The sequence below is a fragment of the Thunnus albacares genome, chromosome 23, assembly GCF_914725855.1.
Source record: "Thunnus albacares chromosome 23, fThuAlb1.1, whole genome shotgun sequence".
Lineage (NCBI taxonomy): Eukaryota > Metazoa > Chordata > Actinopteri > Scombriformes > Scombridae > Thunnus > Thunnus albacares.
Window position 1 is genome coordinate 6,622,107 of NC_058128.1, and position 24,077 is coordinate 6,646,183.

Below are 24,077 nucleotides of genomic sequence, written 5' to 3' on the forward strand. Positions count from 1 at the left end.
AAACAGCAGGTTTTACTGACTGATTGAGTCATCATGTGAGAAAATGAAGATTTCAAATGAATATTAAAGACAGAGCAACAAAAAAGACACAAAGGCAATTCAAAGTGCAACATTTAAAAGACAACAAAAGCACAATAATGAACTAGAAGGAGGATAAAATTATGCATATGGAACATTTCTGCCTTTCACTGTCCAGTGTAATCGCTTCGCCTGCAACAAAGGCTCACGTAACACCTCTCAGCTGGGGCTCATTGGCATGAAAACATCATAAAATCTCTGCGTAAAACCCTGCGAACGCACTTGCAAACTGACGGTGTTGACAGGAGAGCACTGCATGTTCTTTTAGGACACTCATCAGGCTTACACTTCCCTCATGAGTCATGTTTCTGTGGAGCGTGAGGAGCAAAGAATGCAGAAATGTTTAATGACAACAAAGCTGGTTTTAAAACCCGGTGATTCACCATCTTTCTGAAGTTAGATCACATGCCTGATGAACTGTGAAATTTGAGACATTCTTTCCTTTAAACATTTGCAGGTCAAGAGATGCAACTGACAGATTTAAAGTTTTTTTTTTTTTTAACATCTGGGTAACATATAAGCATTGTTTCAACAGCATGTAAATGACCATATCTCACTGTGAAGAAAGTCAAACTATATGTTTAGATATAATCATTTAAAATGTGCTGGAAAAATTATTAAAATATACCCCGAGGTCCAAAAAAATGTTCACTTTTCAACCAACTTTCAAGGCATCAAATCACCACATCAGTGCTCAGTGAGTTGACAGTTAGTATGTAAATGATGCTGAAAAACTAATGTGGTGCATTTTAAATTGTTGCTAATTTACATAGTACACTGTCACTGGTGTTTAAAGCAAAACTAGCAATATTTTCCACACTTTGATGAGGTATAATACTGATAAATATGCAACCATCTGATAATGTTGTTTGTGCTGCAGAGAGACGTCAGTATTCGACTGTAATTCAATATATTTTTTAAAAAACAGGTGTAATTAGTTGAGATGAGTGGATGTATTTCATATTTTACTGTTGGTATACTGTGTAAAAGCTGAATTTGAGTGGCTTTTAAAAGAGCTGTATGAATAAAATTTATTCAAATGTATAAATATTGTCTGTTATTAAGTCTATTAAGTAGCATAGGCACACCATTTACTGCTGTTATCATGATGTTTTATGCTTCAATTTAATGCATTTATAGTTTGTTTTATTCAATTCTTCAATTAGATTTTATTTTTGTCTGTGCAGGTCCATCTCTCACGACGTGTGTATTTGTTTTTGTTGTTATTTGTTTTCTTTTTCTTCTTGGGTTTGTGTGATTTTATATGAGAAAATATGTTGTCATGGAAAGGCTGACTGTCTCCCCTCTTTTCTACGATGGATCAAGGAGGTCATGATGTGTCTACAAATTGAGAAGATGAGATCTGAAAGGCTCACAGAACCTAGTTTCCCTTTATTGATTATGTGGAGAACCTTTACTTTCCAGCAGCTTGATGATACATTTTATACACCAGTTGACTCTGACCTGATTCCAATTTTTCAATTTAATTTTTTTTCCCTTAAGCGCAAATAACTTGTGTACATTTCCTGTGTAGTACAGCTGTCGTTGTTGTCTAATATTTATTCTTTTAATTAGAGCTGCAACGATTAATCGATTAATTGAGTCAGTTTGAGTCTTTTTTAAAGAAAAAATTAAAAATTCTCTGATTCCAGCTTCTTAAATGTTAATATTTTCTGGTTTCTTTAGTCCTCTATGACAGTAAACTGAATATCTTTGAGTTGTGGTCAAAACAAAACATTTGAGGACGTCATCTTGGGCTTTGGGAAACAGTGACCAAACAACTGATTGATTAATCGAGAAAATAGTCTCATTGTCATTTTCATTAAATATGGGGGGTCTAAAACTGTCCAACATTCTTGTATTTATCTCTGTTTTTGTGTTTTTCTTCTTTTTGTCTGTTTTGCTTTATTGTATGTGGAAAATGAATAAATTAAGTGCTCAAAAAAAGAAAATGTTGTCAAATAATTGAATAAAGTCAAATGGGATGAGGAGTTATTAGTCTATATACCAGCAGGTAGCAGCAAAACACAACAGCTCTGCAAATATATATCTGTGAATAAGTTTTAGACCTGGAAATACATCAGAGTTATGTGCAGCATTAATGACTTTAAAATTTTGCAACTCCAGGTATTGAGAGGATTTATGTTTGACATACTACAGTCGTTATTCAGAATTCACCAAATGTGATTGTCTGTTAGTTTGGTGTGGGTCCCTGCTCATACTGGAAGTGATGGGAATGAGAAGGCGGATAAAGCAGCGGTAAGGGCTTTGAAGAGTGGGAGTAGTCACATAAATGTAAATATTAACAATTTAGAAGCTAAAGTTGTGATTTAAATGACAACTTTAAATGATTCACTACTATCAGTAATAATCTAAAAAGGTGACAAGTGTAGGAAACTCCTAGAGTATTTAAGATCAACAAGATTAATGAATAGAATCTGAGAAATATTAGTAATAGTTATTTGTTTATTTTTATTTTCATTTGGTTCCCTTTTATTTATTTCATTATGACTATTTTGTTTATTGTTTTGATTGTAATTCTTTGTTTGGTAGAAATAAAGACTCCAGATCAGTGGGTGGCGGTAATGCACCCGAAAGCCTATAAAACCAGAAGAAGAGGAAGCAGCAGCAGCGGCAGCAACAGAAGAAGAAGAGGACCCGGAAATGACGCAAAGAGCACAGAACCAAAACAGTTAAAATCTGACAGCTCGGCAGCTGACCGTCCTGCTAAAGGTTTATAAAATGCAATGGAAAATGTTACTGCCAGTGTCCGAAATAATTTACATTATGTAACCAACAACTTTAAAAAACAGGAGAAACTTTTTCTCGGACTGTGGAGGAATGCTACAGCGAGGAAAATGCTCTTTGGGCTACTTTATAGCTGCAGCAGCTCTTCTCTAGCTTGCTCCATGGCGATCTATGGGCTGAACATTACCATATATAGCCCGGCCACAGACCTCCCTCGCCGGTGAAATGTAAACGGTGAGTTACTCCGGAGGGCAAGCAATAACAAAACCACCAGTAGAAAAGAAAGACAAGAAAAAACACCAAGCTTCCACCATGTCATCTGACCAGATTATCGCCATCGTCATGGATGACAAAATCTTCGAGGTGAATAAAAAGAAGCTAATAGAGAAGAGCGACTACTTCCGCGCATTGTACAACTCCGGCATGCGGGAGTCCACGGAGGACTGTGTGCAGCTGCAGGGGCTCAGCGTCCCCGGCCTGGAGCTGGTCCTGGAGTTCATCAACACCTCCAAGGTGCAGGTTGTCAACGAGACTCTGGAGGACCTGATTGAGACCGCCTCCTTCCTGCAGGTCACTTCCATCCTCAAGCTCCTCACCTCAGAGATCCGGCAGGACAACTGCGTGGAGCTGTACAGCCTCTCTGAAGTGTATGGCACTCATGATCTGCGTAACGCCTGCCTCAAGTACATGACCTGCTACTATCACCCCATGCTGAGGCGTCCAGAGTTCAGCAGCCTGCCCTCTGCTGTCAGAGAGCAAGTGAAAGAGATGCGCATGAAAGGCACTGCCACCCTGGTGGCCATTGGAGACTTCACCTGCCTGTCCCTGGACGTGCCAGACCAAGATGAACCCTGGTCCATGCTGAGGTACGGAGAGGTGGAGCAGCGCTGGAAGCCGCTTGCAAACAACCTGCCTCCAGACATGATCAACGTCAGAGGGTACGGCTCAGCTGTCCTGGACAACTACCTGTTCATAGTGGGTGGATACAGGATGACGAGCCAGGAGATCTCTGCGGTGCACTGCTACAATCCCTGTAGGAACGAGTGGAACCAGGTGGCTCCGCTCAACCAGAAGAGGTGAAATACATGCGCACATTAGGGCTGCAACAATTGTTTTCAGTATCAATTATTGTCTTGATAAATAAAATGTCAGAAAATATCAACATCATTTCTCCAAAGCCCAAGTTGATGTCTTCAAATGTCTTGTTTTGTCCTGACCAACAGTCCACAACCCAAAGATATTCAGTTTACTGTTATAGAAGATTAAAGAAACCAGAAAATATTCGCATTTTAGAAGCTGAAATCAGAGAATTTGGACATGTTCTTCTTAATAAATGACCTAAAATCGATTATCAAAATAGTTGGAGATTAAGTTAAAGTAAAGTTAAAAGTTTGAGCTTCTCTGTGCAGAATGATTTATGTGCAGAAGGGCACAAAATTAGCAGCAGCCACCAGCCAAATGCAGGTAAAATATGCATAACATGGTTGGTAGATTTGCTTCACTCACCAGCCAAAAAAACAATGATAATCTATTTAGTGGCTGGTAAAATTTGAACATTCACTAAACATTTGGCCAGTGGACAAAAAAGTTAATTTTGCACGCTGATGTGCAGAGTCAGATGCACATTATAGTTCCAAGCAGAGTATTCTCATATGTCTTAATACATGTCAGGGGTTCTTTAATAGTTGGCAACTAATTGACTTATCATTGCAGCTCTAAAATAGATGTTCACATGTCCTCTCACAAATCAGTCGTATGTTAGCTGTCATGTTTTTCTCTTTCAGGTCCAATTTCAAGCTGCTGGCGGTTCAGGGGAAGCTGTACGCTGTAGGAGGCCAGTGTCTGGGCACGGTGGAGTGTTACAGCCCGGAGCAGGACTGGTGGACCTGTGTGTCCTCAATGCCCGACCCGTTGGCTGAGTTCTCCGCCTGCGAGTGCCAGGGAATGATCTACGTCATGGGTGGATACACTGCGAGAGGTCGAGTATAGTTTGGTTGATATTGAAGTATAAATGTTCCACTGTTACCGGTGTGTGAGTGTTTCTGCGTAGGTGAATGTGAAGCTGTTCTCAGATTGTAGTGTGACATAAATGCAATCTATTAATCATTTACTTATTTAATAAGAAATTACTCTGAATTATTATGGAGATACACTGAACTACTGTCAACAACCTTAAACCACTGGATGCCATTTACCACAGTTCACATTCAAGTCATGACAGCTAATTAAAGCTGGATGATCATCACCCACATGCAGAAGGTGTCAGCATACCTGATGTTTACCTGAGATATTTAACATCCTTAATTCAAACTGACTAACCATGACTTAGTTTTAAAAGCTCTTTCATACCAACTCTGAACTGGGTAAGACTGGTTTCTGCTGCTACGCACCTCACTACTGGAATGAACTGCAAAACAAAGTGACACTTATTCCTCTGAGGGAATTTAAAGCTCTACTGATATTTTGTTAATATGCATTGTGTTCTCAGGTTTCTGATGTAAAAGAGATTTTGATGTCAATGAGACTTTCTGATTAAATAAAGTTCAACTAACTAACTATCAAAACTTATTAACTTTTACATCCTGAAGTTGATAAAGCTCATTATCATGGTATTACGTATAAACTTGGGGAGTCAGGACCCCTCAAGGGGTCCCAAGATACATCTGAGGGATCATAAGATGATTAAAAGGATAAGAAAGAAAAACATATATCTCCTCCACAAAATTATATAGAGTTTTTTCAGACTTTTCTCTAATTTTTGCTTCTTTCTTGTGAAATACCTTTACCCTCGTTATGGCTGGTAAAATAAGACAGGCAGAGCAAGGAGAGAAGTTGTATTAAAAGCCTTTATTTAGTTAAACATATTGTTAAAATGCAGACTGTTTTCGACCTCACAGGATCTTCACCAGGGTGGAAAAAGTCACTCTTTGGTTGAACCGCCCACCAATCGTTGTCCATACTGGACATACTGTAATCTGTGATTAGGGTGTCACCAGTAAACATTGCTTAATTTTTGGGGGTCGAAAAGGTTCAAATGAAAAATGTCATGCAGGAAAAATAAAGGAATAACACAAAAATTTGTTATAACAATGTTGACTGAACATTTAAATCCAACTTGAGTCTCAAAACTCTTCCATACAGTTCGTTTGGAGGCCGTTTTTCTGTGCCGACCTGCTGCTGGAAGATCATCCCATCGTCCTCTAATAATCCTATAAACTGTATTTTTAGTGGTTATATCTTGATGCACCAGTCAACAACAACAACAGCAACTTACCACTATCACCGCTCTGCACTGCAGCGTTCTTTGCTTCTGTTTCTGTGTTTGTTATCAGGACACCTTGTTGTGTATTATTGCTTATATAACTTTAATTTGAAGGGCTTTGGCATTAGTGGGTGTTGCGGTACTTCTTGCTGCTATATTTTACAAGTTGGTGGTAAAAAAAGAAAACCTATCACTTCTGCTTGTTTGAGATTAACTTTTTTTTCCCGTGTCTGACAGACAGGAACACAAACCTCCTCTGTTACTGCCCCACCTCCGACACCTGGACGGTGTTTCGATCCTGTTCGTCGCACATCCGCAAGCAGCAGATGCTCTCAGTGGAGGACACCATCTACCTGGTGGGTGGCTACACCCACGAGCTGGAGCCCGGTCGGCGGCAGCGGCGTCCCAGCCAGACGGAGGACGTGCTGACGGTGCAGTCCTACAACGTCACCACCGGGGAGTGGATCCAGCTGAAGGAGAACACGTCCAAGTCGGGCCTGAACCTGACGTGCACGCTTCACAACGACGGCATCTACATCATGAGCCGGGACGTCAGCCTGCCCACCAGCCTGGAGCACCGCGTCTTTCTCAAGTATAACATCTTCTCCGACGCCTGGGAGGCCTTCAGGCGCTTCCCGGCTCTGGGACAGAACATGCTGCTGTGTTCGCTTTACCTCCCTAACACGCTATGATCGTCGGGGCTGATGGGAAGAACTTCAGGGGACACTAACAGGGAAAGTGAAGCCCGTACAGCATTAATATTGGCCAGAGCGTGGCTTGCTTGTTCTTGCACAGAATGTGGCTCTGTGGGATTAGTGGGAACAGTGTGTGGTTGCCAGGTTGAACGCCTCGTGACCTCTGTGCCTCAGAAAACGCACTACCATTGTACATACTGCTGTGGATGCAAATACAAAAGCTACATTGACAAGTATGACACTGATGAATTGCCATGGCCTGTAGATCAACAGCATCATAACAGCATGCTTCTACATCTATAGGCCGCAATATTCCTGATGTTTACACTCCAAATATGGCATTGACACATTACATATTTATCCTTAATTCACTACCAACCTTAAATTATCTCAGAAACAAAACACATTCTTGTCTTTGTGTACTGTACATAGCAGATAATCATGAAAAATGGCTTTGGTTTTACACTGCCAGTTTCATGGGATTTGAAAGTTATTGGCTCATGTGTTATTTGCACATTTGTTTTATTTTTCAGAGATACACTAAGCAAAGCTTAATGCGCAATTCCATGAAATGAAACGATGCACATGTGCCTTCTGCAACCTCAGTTAGGAATTTGATACAAATAAAAATAATAATAATAAAAAAAAAAAAAAAGCACAAAAAGCAAGACTTTGTTACATTGCCAGCAACTGACCAAAACTGCTGTGTTTTATTTTTCCTCTGTGCTAGAAGCAGATTTAGGGTACTTTTCAGTTCTTCTGTTGAATAATTAGTGTATGCAGACATGAAAATACACGCCTCAAATAGAGATTATTTTCTGAAACTCTTGGGAGTTTTGAGTAAATACAACACTTAACAATGTTTTATTTGGTGGATTAAAGCTTCTCTCTGCGTTACTCATATGTTTGACACTTTGGAAAATTAGGCCATGACAATAAAGATGATGTTCAGGGGTCTGTTTTGTGTCATTGATCCTCATTCCACTCGTGTCTTTTGACGTTTTTTTTTTCAACATCCACTGAGAAGACAGGCTGTAAGATGTATATAATGTTTGATGTGACATCTTCCCACAGTATCTGCCTCGTTGTCAGTCCATGTGACCGGGAATATGACCCCAGAGTGAGCCCTCTCTCTGGAGGTTACTGCGCTCTGTTCCTTCCCAGGAAAAGCTTGGTACAAACGACCCAGATAATCTATATTCATGCTCCCCCTCAGACCCCGATTGGATGCCTGCTGTTGCCCCCTGTAGGGAGTCTGAATCCCCTGCTCCTGATTTTTCTGGAGCTGGGAAAGTTATAGCATCAGGCAAATGAAAAGTGGCGGAAAGTTACAGAAAGTATAGTACAATTTTGAGGTTGTGTTACTTCGTCTACACTACATTTCAGATGGAAAATTTTATTTTTTAGGAGGTAAGTGGTAAGTAAACAAGTTTATTTAGAGTCTAATACCACAGAAGTCTCAGTAGACTTGAGTTAATCAAATAAAATGAATATTTTCCACAGTTAGTTTTTTTTGGTAAAATTTTCCCTCTGTGTGTCCACAATGTTTTCCAGTTCAGCTGCAGGGGAAGTATAGCAATAGATAGAATAGATATTGACTTGATTTGACTCATTTGGACACTGAAGCTTCATATTAACTTCAAATAAACTTCTAAATACATATTTGCACAGAAGGAGGACTGTGGATTTTGTCTCCCATCACTTACATTGTAAGTGCATTATGAAGGGATCTTCTAATGGTCAGTATGAACAGGAGGAATGATTACAGCATGAAAAACATGTCAATGTTCATTTGGGCTCCTGACTGTTTTAAGACAGACGTGAAAAATTGTGAATTTCATTATCTATTGATTTACCGATGATTGGATTGAATATTTTGTCCATGAAATGTCCCAGAGACTGAGGTGATGTCTTTAAACTGCTTGTTTTGTCAGATCAACAGTCAACCCCCCCCCCCCAAAAATATTCAGTTTACAGTGATATAAAACAGAAAAGCAGCAAAATCCTCATCTTTGAGAAACTGGAGCGAGGAAACATTTGACAAATGACTTAAATGATTTTTCCACTATCAAAATAGCATCATCCCACATCCCAAATCATTAAAATAAGTCTCTTTTAGAATTTCTGTATCCAGAGTGTGATCAGCATCAGCATCAGAATACACCTTCCATAAAGAACATCCCCAAAAGATATCTCTCTTTTCTATGAACTGTGACTGACTCAACACCTCCAGAGCTGTGTAGCTTTTAGAGATACAAAATATACAGAGTGTTTGGCAGAATTTGAGTCAGTTCAGGCTGCAAAATCCAAGAAAAATGACCAGCAGGGGGCAGCATATGCTTTAAAAAAAAACAAAACAAAACAACAAACTGATATCTCAGCAGGCACATTTTCCACTTCACCTTCACAAGGACTCCCTCCTTTAATAATACATATCAAAACTCTTTCAATTCGATATTAAATCTGTTCAGTGTTTAAAATGCAATTCCATTCCAGATATGGCTCGACAGTGAGGACACGAGCACAGTTTATTGTATTGTATGACACCTCCCATACCTGTAGGCTGAATCATCACTGTTATAAAAAATGTGTCATCATGTGGAGGTCATGAACACGGATAGATGTGATTATTCATAGTTTTTTGTTGGATGGATGGACGGACGGACGGATGGTAGAAATTGCATTCTTTAATTCACGGTAGCTACCACAGGGGAGGCAGAGGAAATCAATTGTGGCCATCAGCGGTCCAGATTGATCCTCTGTAAGGGGTCAGATCACAGTGATATCTCTCACACCTCCACAGCGGGGCAGCTGAGGCCAATCACCGCTCCGAGGGACTAATGTTGGCAAACTATCAGGATTAGAAACGAGATACTGAGTGTGCTGCAACATCACTTTTAATAACTAGATAGACAAGATGATCTGATGTTAAAGGATAACCGTTTCACTCAGCGTTTAGATGACACTGCAGTGGAGTGAGAAGGTTTAATAATTAAGAGTGAGAATGTAAAACACAATGACTGTCCAGCTTACCTTTAATAAAAGTCTATGGTATTGGTGGAGGCTTTATTTATAAGTTAAAGATCCTTCATTAAATCATGGATTAACCTTTTATTTTTTATTTTTTATCCATCCTTATTCTTGAAGAGCACCTGTTTTTTTTAACTTCAGCATTACCAACACTATTGTTCTTGACACAGTGCATCACTCCTTATTTTTTCTTCATTAATAATTAAGAGTGTTTGCTTTTTTTTTCCCTTTATGCTTCCTTTTCTGAGAGTCAAACTGAGAAAATGTGAGCTGTATTCGGAAGTGAGCATGCGTCTGTGTCGAGTGTGTGACGGAAAGAGGAGGGCTCAGAGAGGGGGGGAAGAGAGAGAGAGAGAGAGAGAGAGAGAGAGAGAGCGAGAGAGAGAGGTCCAAGGACAGACGGCACTGAGGGGAGGGGAAATAAAAAAAAAAACACACTCACTCACTCTCAGTCACACCTACCCAACAGCCTCGCACAGCCCTCTGTGTGTGAGAGACAGAACCGATCTTGACATCCTGAGGAAGATGATGCATGTCTACACCAGAAGAGCATCAGCATCCAGGACAGGAATATAGCTCCTAAACCTGCTGAGACAAATACATGCCAAGGACTGCACAGACAGACAGAGAGAGAGAGAGAGAGCCCTGAGGGAAGGACAGCAGCAGCAGCAGCAGCAGCAGCAGCATTTCAGAAAGGGCAAAGCAGGGTGGAAGAGGCAAAAATTTGCAGGTTTATTCTGTTGCTAAGGATCTTTAAAGAGGACCTATACAGCATCGTGGGAACACAGACATCAACTCTCTCTCTCTCTCTTACTGTCTGTCAAGATTCTGCTGCTGCTGCTCTTATAGTAGAAAAAAAACCCTATTAAAACTGCTTCATAGTCTGAGACCATGAGTGAGGCGAAGAAAGGTGAGCTAGTCATCCGGGATAAAGCCATCCTGCACCAGCAGAGGCGTCTGAAGCAGGCCACCCAGTTCACACACAAGGACTCAGCTGACCTCCTGCCCCTGGACGGGCTGAAGAGACTGGGCACGTCTAAAGACTTGGTGAGTGGACTCCAAGGAAAATGCCTTCAGAGACGATCAATGAGCGCTTAGGCAGTTAGTTTGTAATTTATTTGATTGGAGAGGCTGATATCTGTGTGGGAAGGTGCTTCACTGAGTTGTTGAGGGATGAGTTTGAGTGGAAATAGGTGTCAAAATTGTACGGCGTCCAGTAGCATGTCTGGCAACGTTTGAGAGAAAGATGGTACTTAATCACCTCGTTGCTGCTTTGACAACGGATCATCTGCTCAAGTAATCAATTAATCTTTTAGTCTATAAACTTGTCAGAACATAGTAAATTAATGTCCCAGTTTCCCCAGAGCCCAAGGTGACGTCTTTAAAGGCCTTTTTATTGGTCAAAAACCCAAAGATATTCAGGTTACAGCAATATAAAACAGAGAAAAGCAGCAAATCCTCACATGAAGGAAGTAAAACTGTTGATTTTTTGCTTAAAAAAAACCAAAATGATTACTGTTTTTCTGTCAATTAACCAACTAATTGTGTCCAACTCTAGTACATCCTGGCTGTCGATTGTGCAATGTCAATTTCATGCATAGGGAGCTATTTAGAGCTGCAATGATTAGGCAATTAATTGATTAGTCGATCAACAGGAAATTCATTGCCAACTATTTTGATAACTGATTAATCTTTTTGAGTCGTTTTTTAAGAAAAACTGTCCAAATTCTCTGATTTCAGCTTCTCAAATGCATATATTTTCTATTTTCTTTAGTCTTCTATGATAGTAAACTGAACATCTTTGGGTTTTGGACTGTAGGTCAGGACAAAAAAAGACATTTGAGGATGTCACCTTGGACATTTTTCAGACAACATTTTGTAGACCAAACGAATAATGGAGAAAATACTGGACAGATTCATCAATAATGAAAATAATTGTCAGTGCCTAGAGCTAATTGACTCCTAATGCATGAGTATGACCATCGTTTCCTGTAAGCTTTTATGCTGCTACTGTATATATTGTATGCCAGAAAGTAAGTGCAGCCTTTAAAAGGAAATACGTCATCCGAAGGGTCATGAAAGATTCAGAGTCTTGCACTCTGCATGAAGGGGAGGGAATGTCTTGTCGAAGCGTGTTACAGTACTCTGTGCAGGGGCTCTGAAATAGAGTGTGATGTCAGTATACATTCAGGAACACACACACACATATCAGACCATGGTCACTTTTGGGGACATTACATAGACTAGCATAGACCCTAACCATGACCACTACTTGGCTAACCCTAACCCTAACCCCCCCTTAACCCTAACCCTAATCTTAACCACTGACCCAAAAATCAGCTTTTTCCCAATTGAGGACACAGCTTTTGTCGCCAACTGGACAAGCCGTTCCCAATTAACTGGTCCTAAGTCTGAAATTTGTCCCCAAAAGTAGCTTACGACAGACCACACACACGCACAATTTAGGGTTGACATATGGGGTGAAAGACAGTGTGATACACAACCTCTGCACTTCCTCCTCCTCCTCCTCCTCTTCTAGCAGCCTCTGAAACTGAAGCTGTTATACACTCTGGAGGAACTCCCTGTAATAACGTGAACAATTTATTGCTCCACCTCTCCTTTGACACAGTTTTTGGTTGGTTTGATGGCAGCTGCCCAGATTCCCCAGAGCTTTCCAAGAACCTCGACAAAATCACTCTGGCACCGGGAAGCAGCACAAGCAGCGCTCTGTGCTCTGCGAATATCACACTGTGCATTCATGTCTGCCAGATTTTAAAACCAACATTTGTTGCTAGAAAAAAAAACATCCCACCACCTCCCCGCTTCTTCTTTGACTGTTCTGTAATCTAGTGATAGATATATTTTTCACTCTCTTCTCTGCTTTGGCTTTCCCACCTCATTGTCTGAGATAACATATTTCAAAAACTGCAAGTCTCGCAGTAATAACCAGATGTCATTTAAGGTATAAATACCAATTTCTCAGAGCTTTTTTAGCTAGCAGTGGCTCTATGGATACAGATTGGTCTGTCAGTTAGTCGGTTGGTCCAGACTGAAGTATTTCAACAGCAACTGGATGGATTGCCATGACATTTTGTTCATACATTCATGTTCCCCAGAGGATGAATCCTAATAACTTTGGTGAACCCCTTACGTTTCCTCTAGCGTTGCTATTGAGGTTCACATTTGTGGTTTTGAGTGGAATATCTCAACAAATAATTGTTGGATTGCCATTAAAATGTCATACAGACATTCATGTTCCCCTCAGGATGAATTGTTATAACTTTGGTGATATCTTCTAGATATCTAGCACCACCAGCAGTAGTCATGTATCCATATGACATATCTCAATATCTACTACATTTACATTTTTTCACTTGGCAGACACTTTTATCCAAAGTGACTTACAATCGAAGAAAGAAAGTCAAACATTAGAGGTGTAAATTCTCAAGTAGCTGATCAGGTACAAATGCAATGAGAAAGAGTGCTAGACAGAAGGTTGTTGTTGGTTTTTTAAATTATAAAGTGAGCAAGAACAGAAGTAGACAAGTGCGTAACAACAAGAGAATAGTGCAACAATCAACAAAGTGCTAAACAGTTGAAGGGGCTCAAGTGTTGAGGTGTTCACAGAAGAAAGCATCACTTACTGGATTGATTAGCACAAAAATGAAATTGTTTTTGACATTAAATTTGGTACAGACATACATGTTCCCCTCAAAAAGAAATGTAATATCTTTGGTGATCTCTTGACTTTTTATCTATCACGATTATCAGGCCAAAATTTCAATTTGTTCAATACTTTGGTTTATGACTGAATACCTCCAAAACTAATGACGTTCTCATCAGCCTCAGCTGCACTTTAGTAAATGTCGTCCTCCCAAGAAAAATGACACAATAGGTCGTGATGTCAGCTGCCCAAAAACAACATGTAGTTACGTTTGAGTGACAGATGCCACCTAGTGGTCGTAGTAATTATGACCTGGAGCAGTGGTGCAGTTCAGATGACAGGATACATATATGTTGACGAATTTCCTCATTTGTGGAAAGGGGTGGATGGAGGCTATAACCCAACATTGGACTTTGCCACAGGAGACTGTTGTTTGTTTCCTGTTTCTAACCATGAATCAGGACAGTAACTACAATTGTCCCCTAACCTTAACAAAGTGATAATTTTAACCCAAACCATGATCTTCCCCTAAACCTAACCAGGTGGTTCTTGTGCCTAAACCTAACTAGACCTTAACCACAGCGTTGTCACATCATAAAACATTATTATTTTTTAACAGTGATTTGTAGCAGTGTTGGAAAGTGCAGACAAATGTCCTGTTGTTTACTGCTGATAGAGGCATCATGTTAGAAAAAGGTTCCTATGCATCGTTCAGGAATGCACATTGTCAAACCACGTATTTGGTTGTTTAATTTGAATTTATTCCTGTGATGGCAGCCGGGGGCAGCAGGTATGACTCCAATAAACATCTAAACACAATAAAAGAAAAAATGGAAAAAATAATCTAAGCGGAGATGAGATTCCCCAAAACTCTATTACATTAAAGGAGCTTAATGTACAACTCATCTGCTGGCAGCCTGGGATTCAACATCTCCTGCAGGGGCCCGAGACCCTCTTATCATAATACCAATTATCTTCTCTTTGACGACAGAACGGAGCTCTTCTCAGTAGCTATCAGAAACCCAATCTGTGGCGCAGACGTGGCCACAGGGAGCACAGCGAGATTTACATGGAATCTGTGACAAGTAAATTTTTGATGTCAGAATAGCTTTGGGAACTTGAGCAAGGAGTACCTGGAAATTGCCAGCACTCTGCCATCATGCCTGTATCTCCTCTCTGCAGACAGCCAGCAACATCAGTCAGGCACTGAATAGATATGGATACACTAAAAGAAAGAGAAAGCATGAGTTTCTGAGATGCATTGCATACAAAACATTCACAGACAAAAGATGAGATCATCTGGATATGACTGTCAGATGCATTTGTACGTCTGTCGTCTGTTTGGCTACAAATCAATCTGTTGTCTCCATTTTTCAGTGTGTATCTTAATGTTTTTATCTGATTATATTAGATAAAAAATACTGTTTTTCTTTTTGGCTTGTGGCCTTAAATGTTAGACCTTTGACAGTCAATGATAATTTTTATATTCCCTTTTCTCATTAAGCCTATATGCAAATATTTGTAATTTCAAATGAAAAAGCAATTAGTTTAGCTCTTAAAAAGGGCTTAATATACTTAGTTTGGAAATCCAGATTCCAACATTTACTCCTGAAATCATTCAATTGATTCCAAAACCGTGTTGTTGTAATTGGTCATTTAATTGATACAAAATGAATCGACAGTCGCTCAATTTAGCCTCTCAAATATGAGGATAAGACTGACATCTCGCTGTTTTCTTGGTGTTTAAATCAATGGTCTGCTTCACACTGCCCTTACATAAAATTATTTTAAAAAATGATGCATCTACTTTTTTATCTACTGATTTTTATCCTCTCCCGAGAAAGCCCGAGCTGCGTGCAGACCTTTAAACTGTAACCTCGTCTTTCTTCTTCTTAATTTCTGCTAGCTGGCCTGTCCTGACGTGTGTGTAATTCAGCATTGGAGCCTGTTATGTAAGAGTGAATTTGTTTTGCTGCTCTTTAGCCTGAGGTCCTCTCAGTCTCAGCAGCAGCAGCAGCAGCAGCAGCAGCAGCAACAGCAGCAGCAGCAGCAGCAGCATCATCATCAAGCAGCATCAAGCAGCATCACTCCAGCCATGTTGTACTGCAGAGTGAGAGGAGCTGTGAGCATGAAAAGGACAAAATCCACTGTTCCAAAGTGACAGCGATGGAGGGGAATGAAAGAGATGGCTGGAGATGGGGTCGAGGAGGACACTCGGCTGCTTTATGTAACACAGTGTAGATACACGGGTATAAAATGTACAAAGAGCAAACAGGACGAGAGGGAATTGGTTGCAAACATCTGAGCCCAGTGACATGAACACCTGAGCTCAGCATTGACTGAGTTATTGTGTAACCAATGTGTAACCTTGCTATTCTCTACTGTACACTATCAACATTTGCTCTGCAGCGCTGCTGCAAAATGAAGGACAGAAGAAGAAAATGATGGCTTTGAAACAGCAAGTTAAATGCAAATGCAAAACAAGGCAATACTATTATGTGCTGAAGCTTACCATACATATTTTTTTCCCCATTATTTTCATTTAAGGTTAAAAATTAAAGACAAAAAATTTGATTGTTTTCCGAGAATTTAAATCTCAGGTCAGCAAAGCACTGAGGTTATCAACCGCTCCAGTGAAACCCATACAAGTTAAATTCTCCAGGAGGGGTCGCCGCTCTTGAACACTGATCAATACAGGTTTTCATGCTGGTTTTTAAAGGGTCAGTTCAACCAAATTACAAAAAATACAACATATTCTCACTTGCCTTTAGTTTTGAGCTTATTTCATTCTTGACTTTGGAAACAGCATTTCACAAAATCTCAGCTCAAGGTCTACGTACTCGCTTGTCTGGGAGCTTTCAGATATATCACATGGTCCTCATCAGCAGATTGAGTTCGCTCAGTTGCTTTGAAACTGGCTTTTATTCTGGGCACCTCCAGGACTCGAGCTTGACAATTCATTCTTGGAAAAAGCAGCCGAACAATCTCATTTCAAGGTCCACGTATTCATTTTTTCACCTTGTTTTTGTCTTTTTTGTTCAGGTTTGAGATTCAGATATCGCTCTGCTTTGCTGTTGAATTTTTTAAATGTAATAAATGGTAAATTCCATTAATGGAGGAAGAGAGAGATATCTCAAAATAAACAGAATCAAAATGATCTGCATGGTTAATACTACTAGAAGTAAATGAGAAAATATGATTTTTTGTAATCTGGGAGAATTGACCTTTTAAACTTTGCCAGTCCTCAAGCTGTCTGACTAAATCAGACAGATTTCAGTGGCACACTTAGTTTTTAGTGTCACTCTTTTTGATAAGGCTAATTATGATCATCATGATCAGGCTAATATTCCAGAAAAAAACATTAATCTTCTAGTTCTGCAAGAATATATGGTTTTAAAGTGGTAAAATATCAGGTCTAAACACACGTATTGACTGTAGGAAGCTTTAACATTTAAAATATGCCCTTCAAAATCTCATTTTGGTCCAATTTCACTGCACACACTTCATCTGCCGCTGCTGCAAAGCCTCCCTCTTCTTCTCCCTGCAGCTTAGCTGTCCGTTTGCTCATGTCCCTCTCTTACAGATGAGTGAATCTGAAACCTGTGTGTGTGTGTGTGTGTGTGTGTGTGTGAAAGAGTGAGGGCCTGTCTAATCGAGAGGTTGGAGTCTCCAGGTACTTCTGAGGATGATCAAAAGCTACAGAACTGGGCTTGAATATAGAAGAACTGCGGCATAGAAGGAACTGTTTGTTTCCTTGTGTGCATCAAATACAACTTATTTACAACAGATTTAGTAAACATTATGTTCAATATTAACCAAAAAATCTGCAAGTCATTTAGAAGACATTTTAAAAATACTGAATATCCAATTAGGAAACGTGCTATGCTTTCGTCACACCAGAACTTTACGAACTTGGTGATCTACCGCCCTTTCAAAAAGTCATGGGTTTTAAACAGCAGATGGTGTACAGTGCATCTCATCCTAGAACGGGTTTTTAAATCCATATGCATCTTGACTCGCATCCTACGAGCTCTCGGTTGTTTACAATTTTCACCAGAAGGCCAAGTAGCACTTCAAAGTGACAAGCAAACACGACACTGTCACTCAGCGAAATCCCCTCGGTGCTCTTGGGAGTTTGTTTCCCTTCGCCTTCTTCCCTCCAGAACAAACCGTGTTGAATCGGTTCGGGTGCAGGCTTTATTATTAGCTCCGGGACAATTAGGTGGGCTGGAGAGAGGTTAGTGTGAACCTGTCTCTCTCTCTGTCATCTGGAGCTGTGGATGGGCGGTAACACTCTCCCTCAGCTGCTCCCTCGGGAGGCTAAAAATACCCAACACAAACAAATAGGACAAAACAGCCTCAACAACAGTGGAGAGGAGAGAATGCAATACTGAGACGGAGACGGAAAGCAAGAGAAGAAGAGCGAGTTCAGACATCAGTATTTGTTGGATATGGCAAGTGGCTCCAACTTTCTTTGAATAATTCACATATTTTTCATTGAATTTTCAGAATAAAAGGCATCCAAACCATTCTCACAGAGTTAAAGCTGCAACGATTAATTGATTAATCGATAAGTCGATCAACAGAATATTAATTGGCAGCTATTTTGACTGTTTATATATAATAACATTTTTAAAGTAGAAAATGGCCAAAATTTCAAGACATTTGTGAGGATTCGCTGCTATTCTTGGTCTTGTTTGATAATGAATTCAATATGTTTGGATTTTGGACAGTTGGTTGATCAAAGCAGTCAGCTTGACAGACATGTTTCACTGTTTTCAGGCATTTTATAGACATAACGATTAATCGATTAATGGAGAAAATAATCGGCAGATTAATCGATAATGAAAATAATTGTTAGTTGCAGCCCTACACAGATTCACTTCTCACATACATAAGCATTAACACCAGAATACACCTGTCCTATACGTAAATACACATATATTAGCTTTCCTGCTAAAGTCTCCTTCTTATCTAACTTGTAAACATGAACACACGTCTTATCCTGCAGCCAACGAGCCCCCAAACAAATATTCACCAGGGGAAAAGTGCACCGCTAACATCAGTTAGCAGGCTGAATAGCTAATTAGCTGCTTAGCCACAGTACATTAAACAGGATGTTAACATACCTGCAAATGTCACTTCAGACCCATACGATGCTGGTTTGGTCGTTGCTCTTTAAAATCCGTGGGTGACTCTTTATTATAGAGACCTCTTATTTCCTGTTAATTATCTGAGTAATTTGCTGGTTTTAAACAATTATTTTTTAGGACATTTTACAGAGAAGGTGGTGCAATTATGGTACAAATTATAAGAAAAACTAAATCAAAAAGTTGTTTCAGTTGGTAAGTACAAACTCATTATATTTGGGTTCATACGCAGTTGTTAATTTGCAAAAATTCTTATTAAATTAGACTCTTAACAATTCTTGAACAGACAGAAATGACTGAAAACTACATATTAGCATATTAAAGTCTATTAAAAACTCTAATAGAAACATCCTAACATGCTAATATATTGAGAGTCCAATTTATGAAGAAACTACATATTAACCCAAATATACTTAGTGGACATCAACTAAACCAACTTAACACCAAGTTTCACTGCCCTTGTTCTAAAAATGTATCCTTAAATACTCTGAAAATTTCCAGGAAAAGACACACTGTCTGTCCATGACTTGTAGCTACAGCAGTTAGTTTACTTTGTCTGTCGTTCGGTGTGAAACTACATCAGTAACCTGCCAGCTAATGTCAATCAAACAAGCCTCTGACACTCTCCTCCAGCCAGCTGAGAAAAATTGGAGCCTTTCTAGTAATTTTCCAAAGAGCTTTTTTCTTTATCATAATTTAACAAAAAGACACGTTGACATTAATTTTGAATGTAAAGAGGGATGATTAAATGTATTTTCAGAGCCAGACTAACACATGGGATGAGATTTGTTGACCATAAGAGCTTCACTTCCATAATTACACTTATTCATTCTTATATGTTATTGTTGCTCTTCAATGGAGCAATAAAATGCTTTTTTTTCTCAATGTCTAGTCTGTTAAAGTGGGAAAAAGTCTAGGTAAAACTAGTTGCCAGTCTCTCAGATACAGTGTTCCTTTTTGTTCCTTCATACGTGGGCTGTTGTTGATTTTCCTGATGTGAGTCCTGCGGTGAGCCCCTGAACGCAAACCAGTCCAAACCGATCTCCTGCCAATCGGACAACTGCTAATGTGTAACCCAAGCACTCCACATCCATCCTCTGTAACTCTCTCTCTGTGAGTCAGATTAGAAGCTAATTGCCATGTGGACTAATTACCTGCTTGCAACAGGCTCCAGCCAGTCACGCGAGCTTTCTAATGCCCTCTTTCTCATTCTGATGGAGGTCCCCATGCGGCTGATTTCCTGTCGCACCGACCAGGAGGCTCCGGCAGCTACGCATCTGCCGCCTGCCTGCCTGTCTGCCTGTCCCTCCTCTTCCTCCCTTCCTTCATTCTCATTTTACATCTCTGTCTTTTATCTCTTTTCTGTCTACTTTCTTGCGTCACTGTTTGTCTCTTGACTAAAAATCATTTGGTTAGTGTGATAAAACAACAGCAGTGGTCATCAGTAGTGCTGAAGGCCTATTTGATGATTTGATCCCATTAGGGAGGGGCTTTGTTGTAATGCTGAAATGATTAGTTGTTTAATTGATCAACAGAAAATTAATCCACCACAGTTTTTATAATCAATTCATTGTTAATTAACTGTCTGTGTGTTGTCTGCCTGCAAATGAGCCTCTGTTTTAATTTGCTAGAGTATATCCTGATCTTTTTAATTACATTAGTGCCGAGCAAAAAGTCAATTAAAGCTACAGTGTGTAGAATTCAGTGGCATCTGGCGGAACGGACTTCGTAGAAATGGAATATAATATTCATTAGTATGTTTTAATTAGTGTTTAATCACCTGGAAATAATAATCATTGTCTTGTTGTTACTTTATAATGAGCCCTTTATATCTACATAGAGAGCGGGTCATCTTCCACGGAGGCCACCATGTTGCACCGCCATGTTTCTACAGTAGCCCAGAATGGACTACTGGTCCGATTACTCCAACAAGAAGTCTTCTTTTTGTCATTTTTATTGTCCCTTTTGTAGATGATCTGCAGCGTTCATCACCAAATGAAGCATGTTTGTTATGGTAAATGAGCTGCATTTATAGGCCATAACACTTTTCTAGACTCCCGACCACTCAAAGCGCTTTTCGACACATGCCAACATTCACCCATTCACACATACATTCACACACTGATGGCAGACGCTGCCATGCAATGTGCTAGACTGCTAATCAAGAGCGACACAGTGCTTCACAATGTTTCTAATGCTCACTCACCCATTCACACACATACACACACACACATACACAAAGAGTCATTTGGGTTCAGTTGGGGATCGAACCACCGACCCTCTGATTGGTGGATGACCCACTTTACCTTGTGATGATGATAAATAATCAAAAGGCCATTAGCTTAGTTAAAAAAAGGTATAATATAAATATGCTGAAAATCTGGATTTTACAAAATGTACATTTTTAGAACAATAACTCCACTAATCATCCCACTGGCTGCAAAAACGCAAAGAGCTTGAAACGACTCACTGTTTTAATCTATTAGCTGATCAACTGATCATAAATCAACAACAATTTTGATAATCAATCAATTGTTTTTATTTGTGGAAAATACCATTTAGATTAAAGTGCTATCAAGTCTGGTTGCACACCAGAATGTTTTTATTCAGTAGGCGAAGGATAAGAAGAAGGGAAATCATATCAAGCTAACAGTTGGACAAACAAAAATACTAAAACCAATGCTAAATTTGGACATAATCTGTTTTATTCTCATAAATTCCCAGTAGAAATTTAACATCTTTTGGGTTTTGGACTGTTGGTCATAAAACGTCATAAAAAGCTATTTGAAGACATCACGTTGGGATCTATAACCATTTTTTGACATTTTACATTAATCAATTAAAATAGTTGATATATCAATCAATAATGAAAATGATTACTGGTTGCAGCCATAGCCACCAATCTACCTTTCAAAATCACACATGCAGGATGTATATTATCACCTACCTGTGAATTATACATACTGTATGTTTTTGACCTGTCTATGTCTTCATTACTTTTGGATACCTTCTCAAATGTATGCGGCACAGTTATTGATCCTTACTCTGTGACACAAACTAACCCATATTTGGGGTGTTTCCGGACTACTTAAAGATCCCAGCTAACCATAACTGACTGATACTATGGTACTCTGATTCTCATCAGATGGACTGTAGCCTGTCTGTCTCATTGAACTCATTGACTTCTAGTGAAGACGTAAAGCTTTCAAGGATATATGGCTGGCAATTTGTATTTTTATTACTGTCAACAAATCTCATGTGCAGAGCCAAACCTGCTTACAACTTATTCTTCTGTGCCTTGGTTTTTGTTGTCTTTAAACTATTAAAAACACATCCATGAGCCATACTGTTGCACTGGGTGACATTTTCCTTCATTATGAAGATAATGTTTACTATAGTTTCTTGTGGAATCTGCCTTACACAGAACTACTCTCCAGAGACTGAAAATGTGATCGCTGTTATGCTTTGGAGCTGTTTCTAAACAAACTACAGTAATCATTGCCTTTGTGATGAAGGAACATGTCACCCAGTGCGACAGTGTGGCTCATAGATGTGTTTTTAATAGTTTTTGGATAGAGGTCTACGGCACAGAGGAATAAGATATATCAGGCTTTGGATACACACACAATAACTGTAAGTAGGATCAGTTGTTGGTTTTGGTGTTTTCATGGGATTTGTTGGCAATAAGAAAAATATAGAGTACAACAAAGAGTAGAGTATGCCATAGAGAATGGCAACAAATAACATATTTTGACTACTGCTGAGCTTCTGGCTCAAAAAGGAAAAGCACAACAACTTCTCAGCAAGGAAAGGAAAGATTGATGGCCTCGGTATTAAATCAATGCCTTTAATTCTCTGATAATCATGATGACTAATACTGAAAGCTTTCTTCAGCTGCTGTGATATCTGTGAAACATGTTACAATCAGCAGCAATGACTGTTCAAAAATGATATCGTCCTAAATCACTCTGGAAAAATGAACAAACAGATTACACCTCAGCGATGCCAATTCCACCTCAGCTGCTTCAACAATAAAAAAAAAAAATCACTAGCAAATGAGGCGTATCACCAGCTTGCATTGTGTTTAGTAGATAAACTGTTTATGGGACCATGCTGCCTGCTGTCTTCGTTGAATACAATAATACATCTAAAGGGGTTTATCCTGAGTTAATCTGCAACATATCATCATGGGAAAAGGCCACATGATTCATGCCGTTTCATATATTCTCAGCCTGTTAACAAGCAGTCACTTGAATGAGGTGAGAAATTTCTCGAAACCTCGAGATGCGTCACGATGGAAGAAACTCTTCTCACATGACATGACAGCTCACACAGTTTATCTTGCAGGAAGTGCACTATATTAAAAGGCAGACAGAGAACAAGTGTAAGGTGCAAGATTAGCAATTCACCCCTGAACTTTACAACAGAGCCGTGGCACATGTGGCGACACCGAACGCCGCCTGTTGCTAACATGATTTGCTGGCGAACTGGCCCTGGAGTAGTGAGGGTTCAGCAGAAACAGACGCCGACCATCAGAGGACACAGACAAAGAGGGGAAAAATTAAATTGTATTCATTGTCTATCAGATTAATCTCTGTCTGATGAGAGCACAGATGAGGAAAACATATCAAACAAAGAACCCGTAATCAAAATCTCTGGCTCTCGTCGTCCAACTGTTAGCTTGATATGATTTCCCTTCTTCTTATCCTTCGCCTACTGAATAAAAACATTCTGGTGTGCAACCAGACTTGATAGCACTTTAATCTAAATGGTATTTTCCAGAAATAAACCTTCATATGTCACTGTTTGCGTCCCCTTTCACGTGCTGGTTTTTTTCGCATTCGGAAAGGAGGGTAATTATTGTTAATAAATGTATGATTTGCAGTGCAGAGGTGGGAAAGAGGTCAAGTGATCTGCAGCATATTGAGAGCAGGAGAGAAAGAGAGAGAAAACTCTAGCCAGAGCTAGAGGTCATTGTTGAGATCTCAACAATAATAACATCAGTTCAATATAAAATTGGATCCAATCAGATTGGATTTGATTGGTGCAGATGTCAAGGAGTGTATAGTAAAGGCTCCCATTTTGGGCGAGCTCCAGTAGATGCGAGAGGGTTTTTAGGATTGGATTACTCTTATGTCAGGCTGGAGGTTTTGATTGGTTTAGGGAATGTAAAATAAGGAAAGAAAAGGTAGAGAAAGGTGGTGGAGATAAATCATAGGAAAGGAGAGAAAAAGAAGGGACTGTGGTGGAAGCAAACAAGGAAAGGAGGAGAGTAAATGAAAACAAAGGAATGGAAAAGAAAGGAAAGATAATTGGAGGGAATGAGAGGGTTATGGAGAGGAAAGCGAAAGAAGGAAATGTAATGGAAGCAAATGAGGAGAGGGGAAATTAAGAGAGGAAATGAGAGGAAAATGAGAGAAAGAGAATGAATGGTAAGGTGAGGAAACAGA

General features: G+C 39.6%; 2 protein-coding genes across 2 annotated transcripts in view; both read left to right on the forward strand.

Moving 5' to 3' along the window:
- Positions 1-2,715: 2,715 nt before the first annotated feature.
- Positions 2,716-7,738, forward strand: klhl42 (kelch-like family, member 42). Its single transcript, XM_044343987.1, has 3 exons — positions 2,716-3,902; positions 4,611-4,804; positions 6,326-7,738. The coding sequence occupies exons 1-3, from the start codon at positions 3,139-3,141 to the stop codon at positions 6,778-6,780; spliced, it is 1,413 nt and encodes a 470-aa protein (XP_044199922.1). The 5' UTR covers positions 2,716-3,138; the 3' UTR covers positions 6,781-7,738.
- Positions 7,739-10,258: 2,520 nt separating this feature from the next.
- The window catches only part of nrip2 (nuclear receptor interacting protein 2), a 32,022-nt gene continuing 18,203 nt past the window's right edge, over positions 10,259-24,077 (forward strand). Inside the window, exon 1 of the mRNA XM_044343803.1 lies at positions 10,259-10,860. Coding sequence (XP_044199738.1) covers positions 10,705-10,860 — 156 coding nt within the window. The 5' untranslated portion in view covers positions 10,259-10,704. The remainder of the gene's footprint in view (positions 10,861-24,077) is intronic.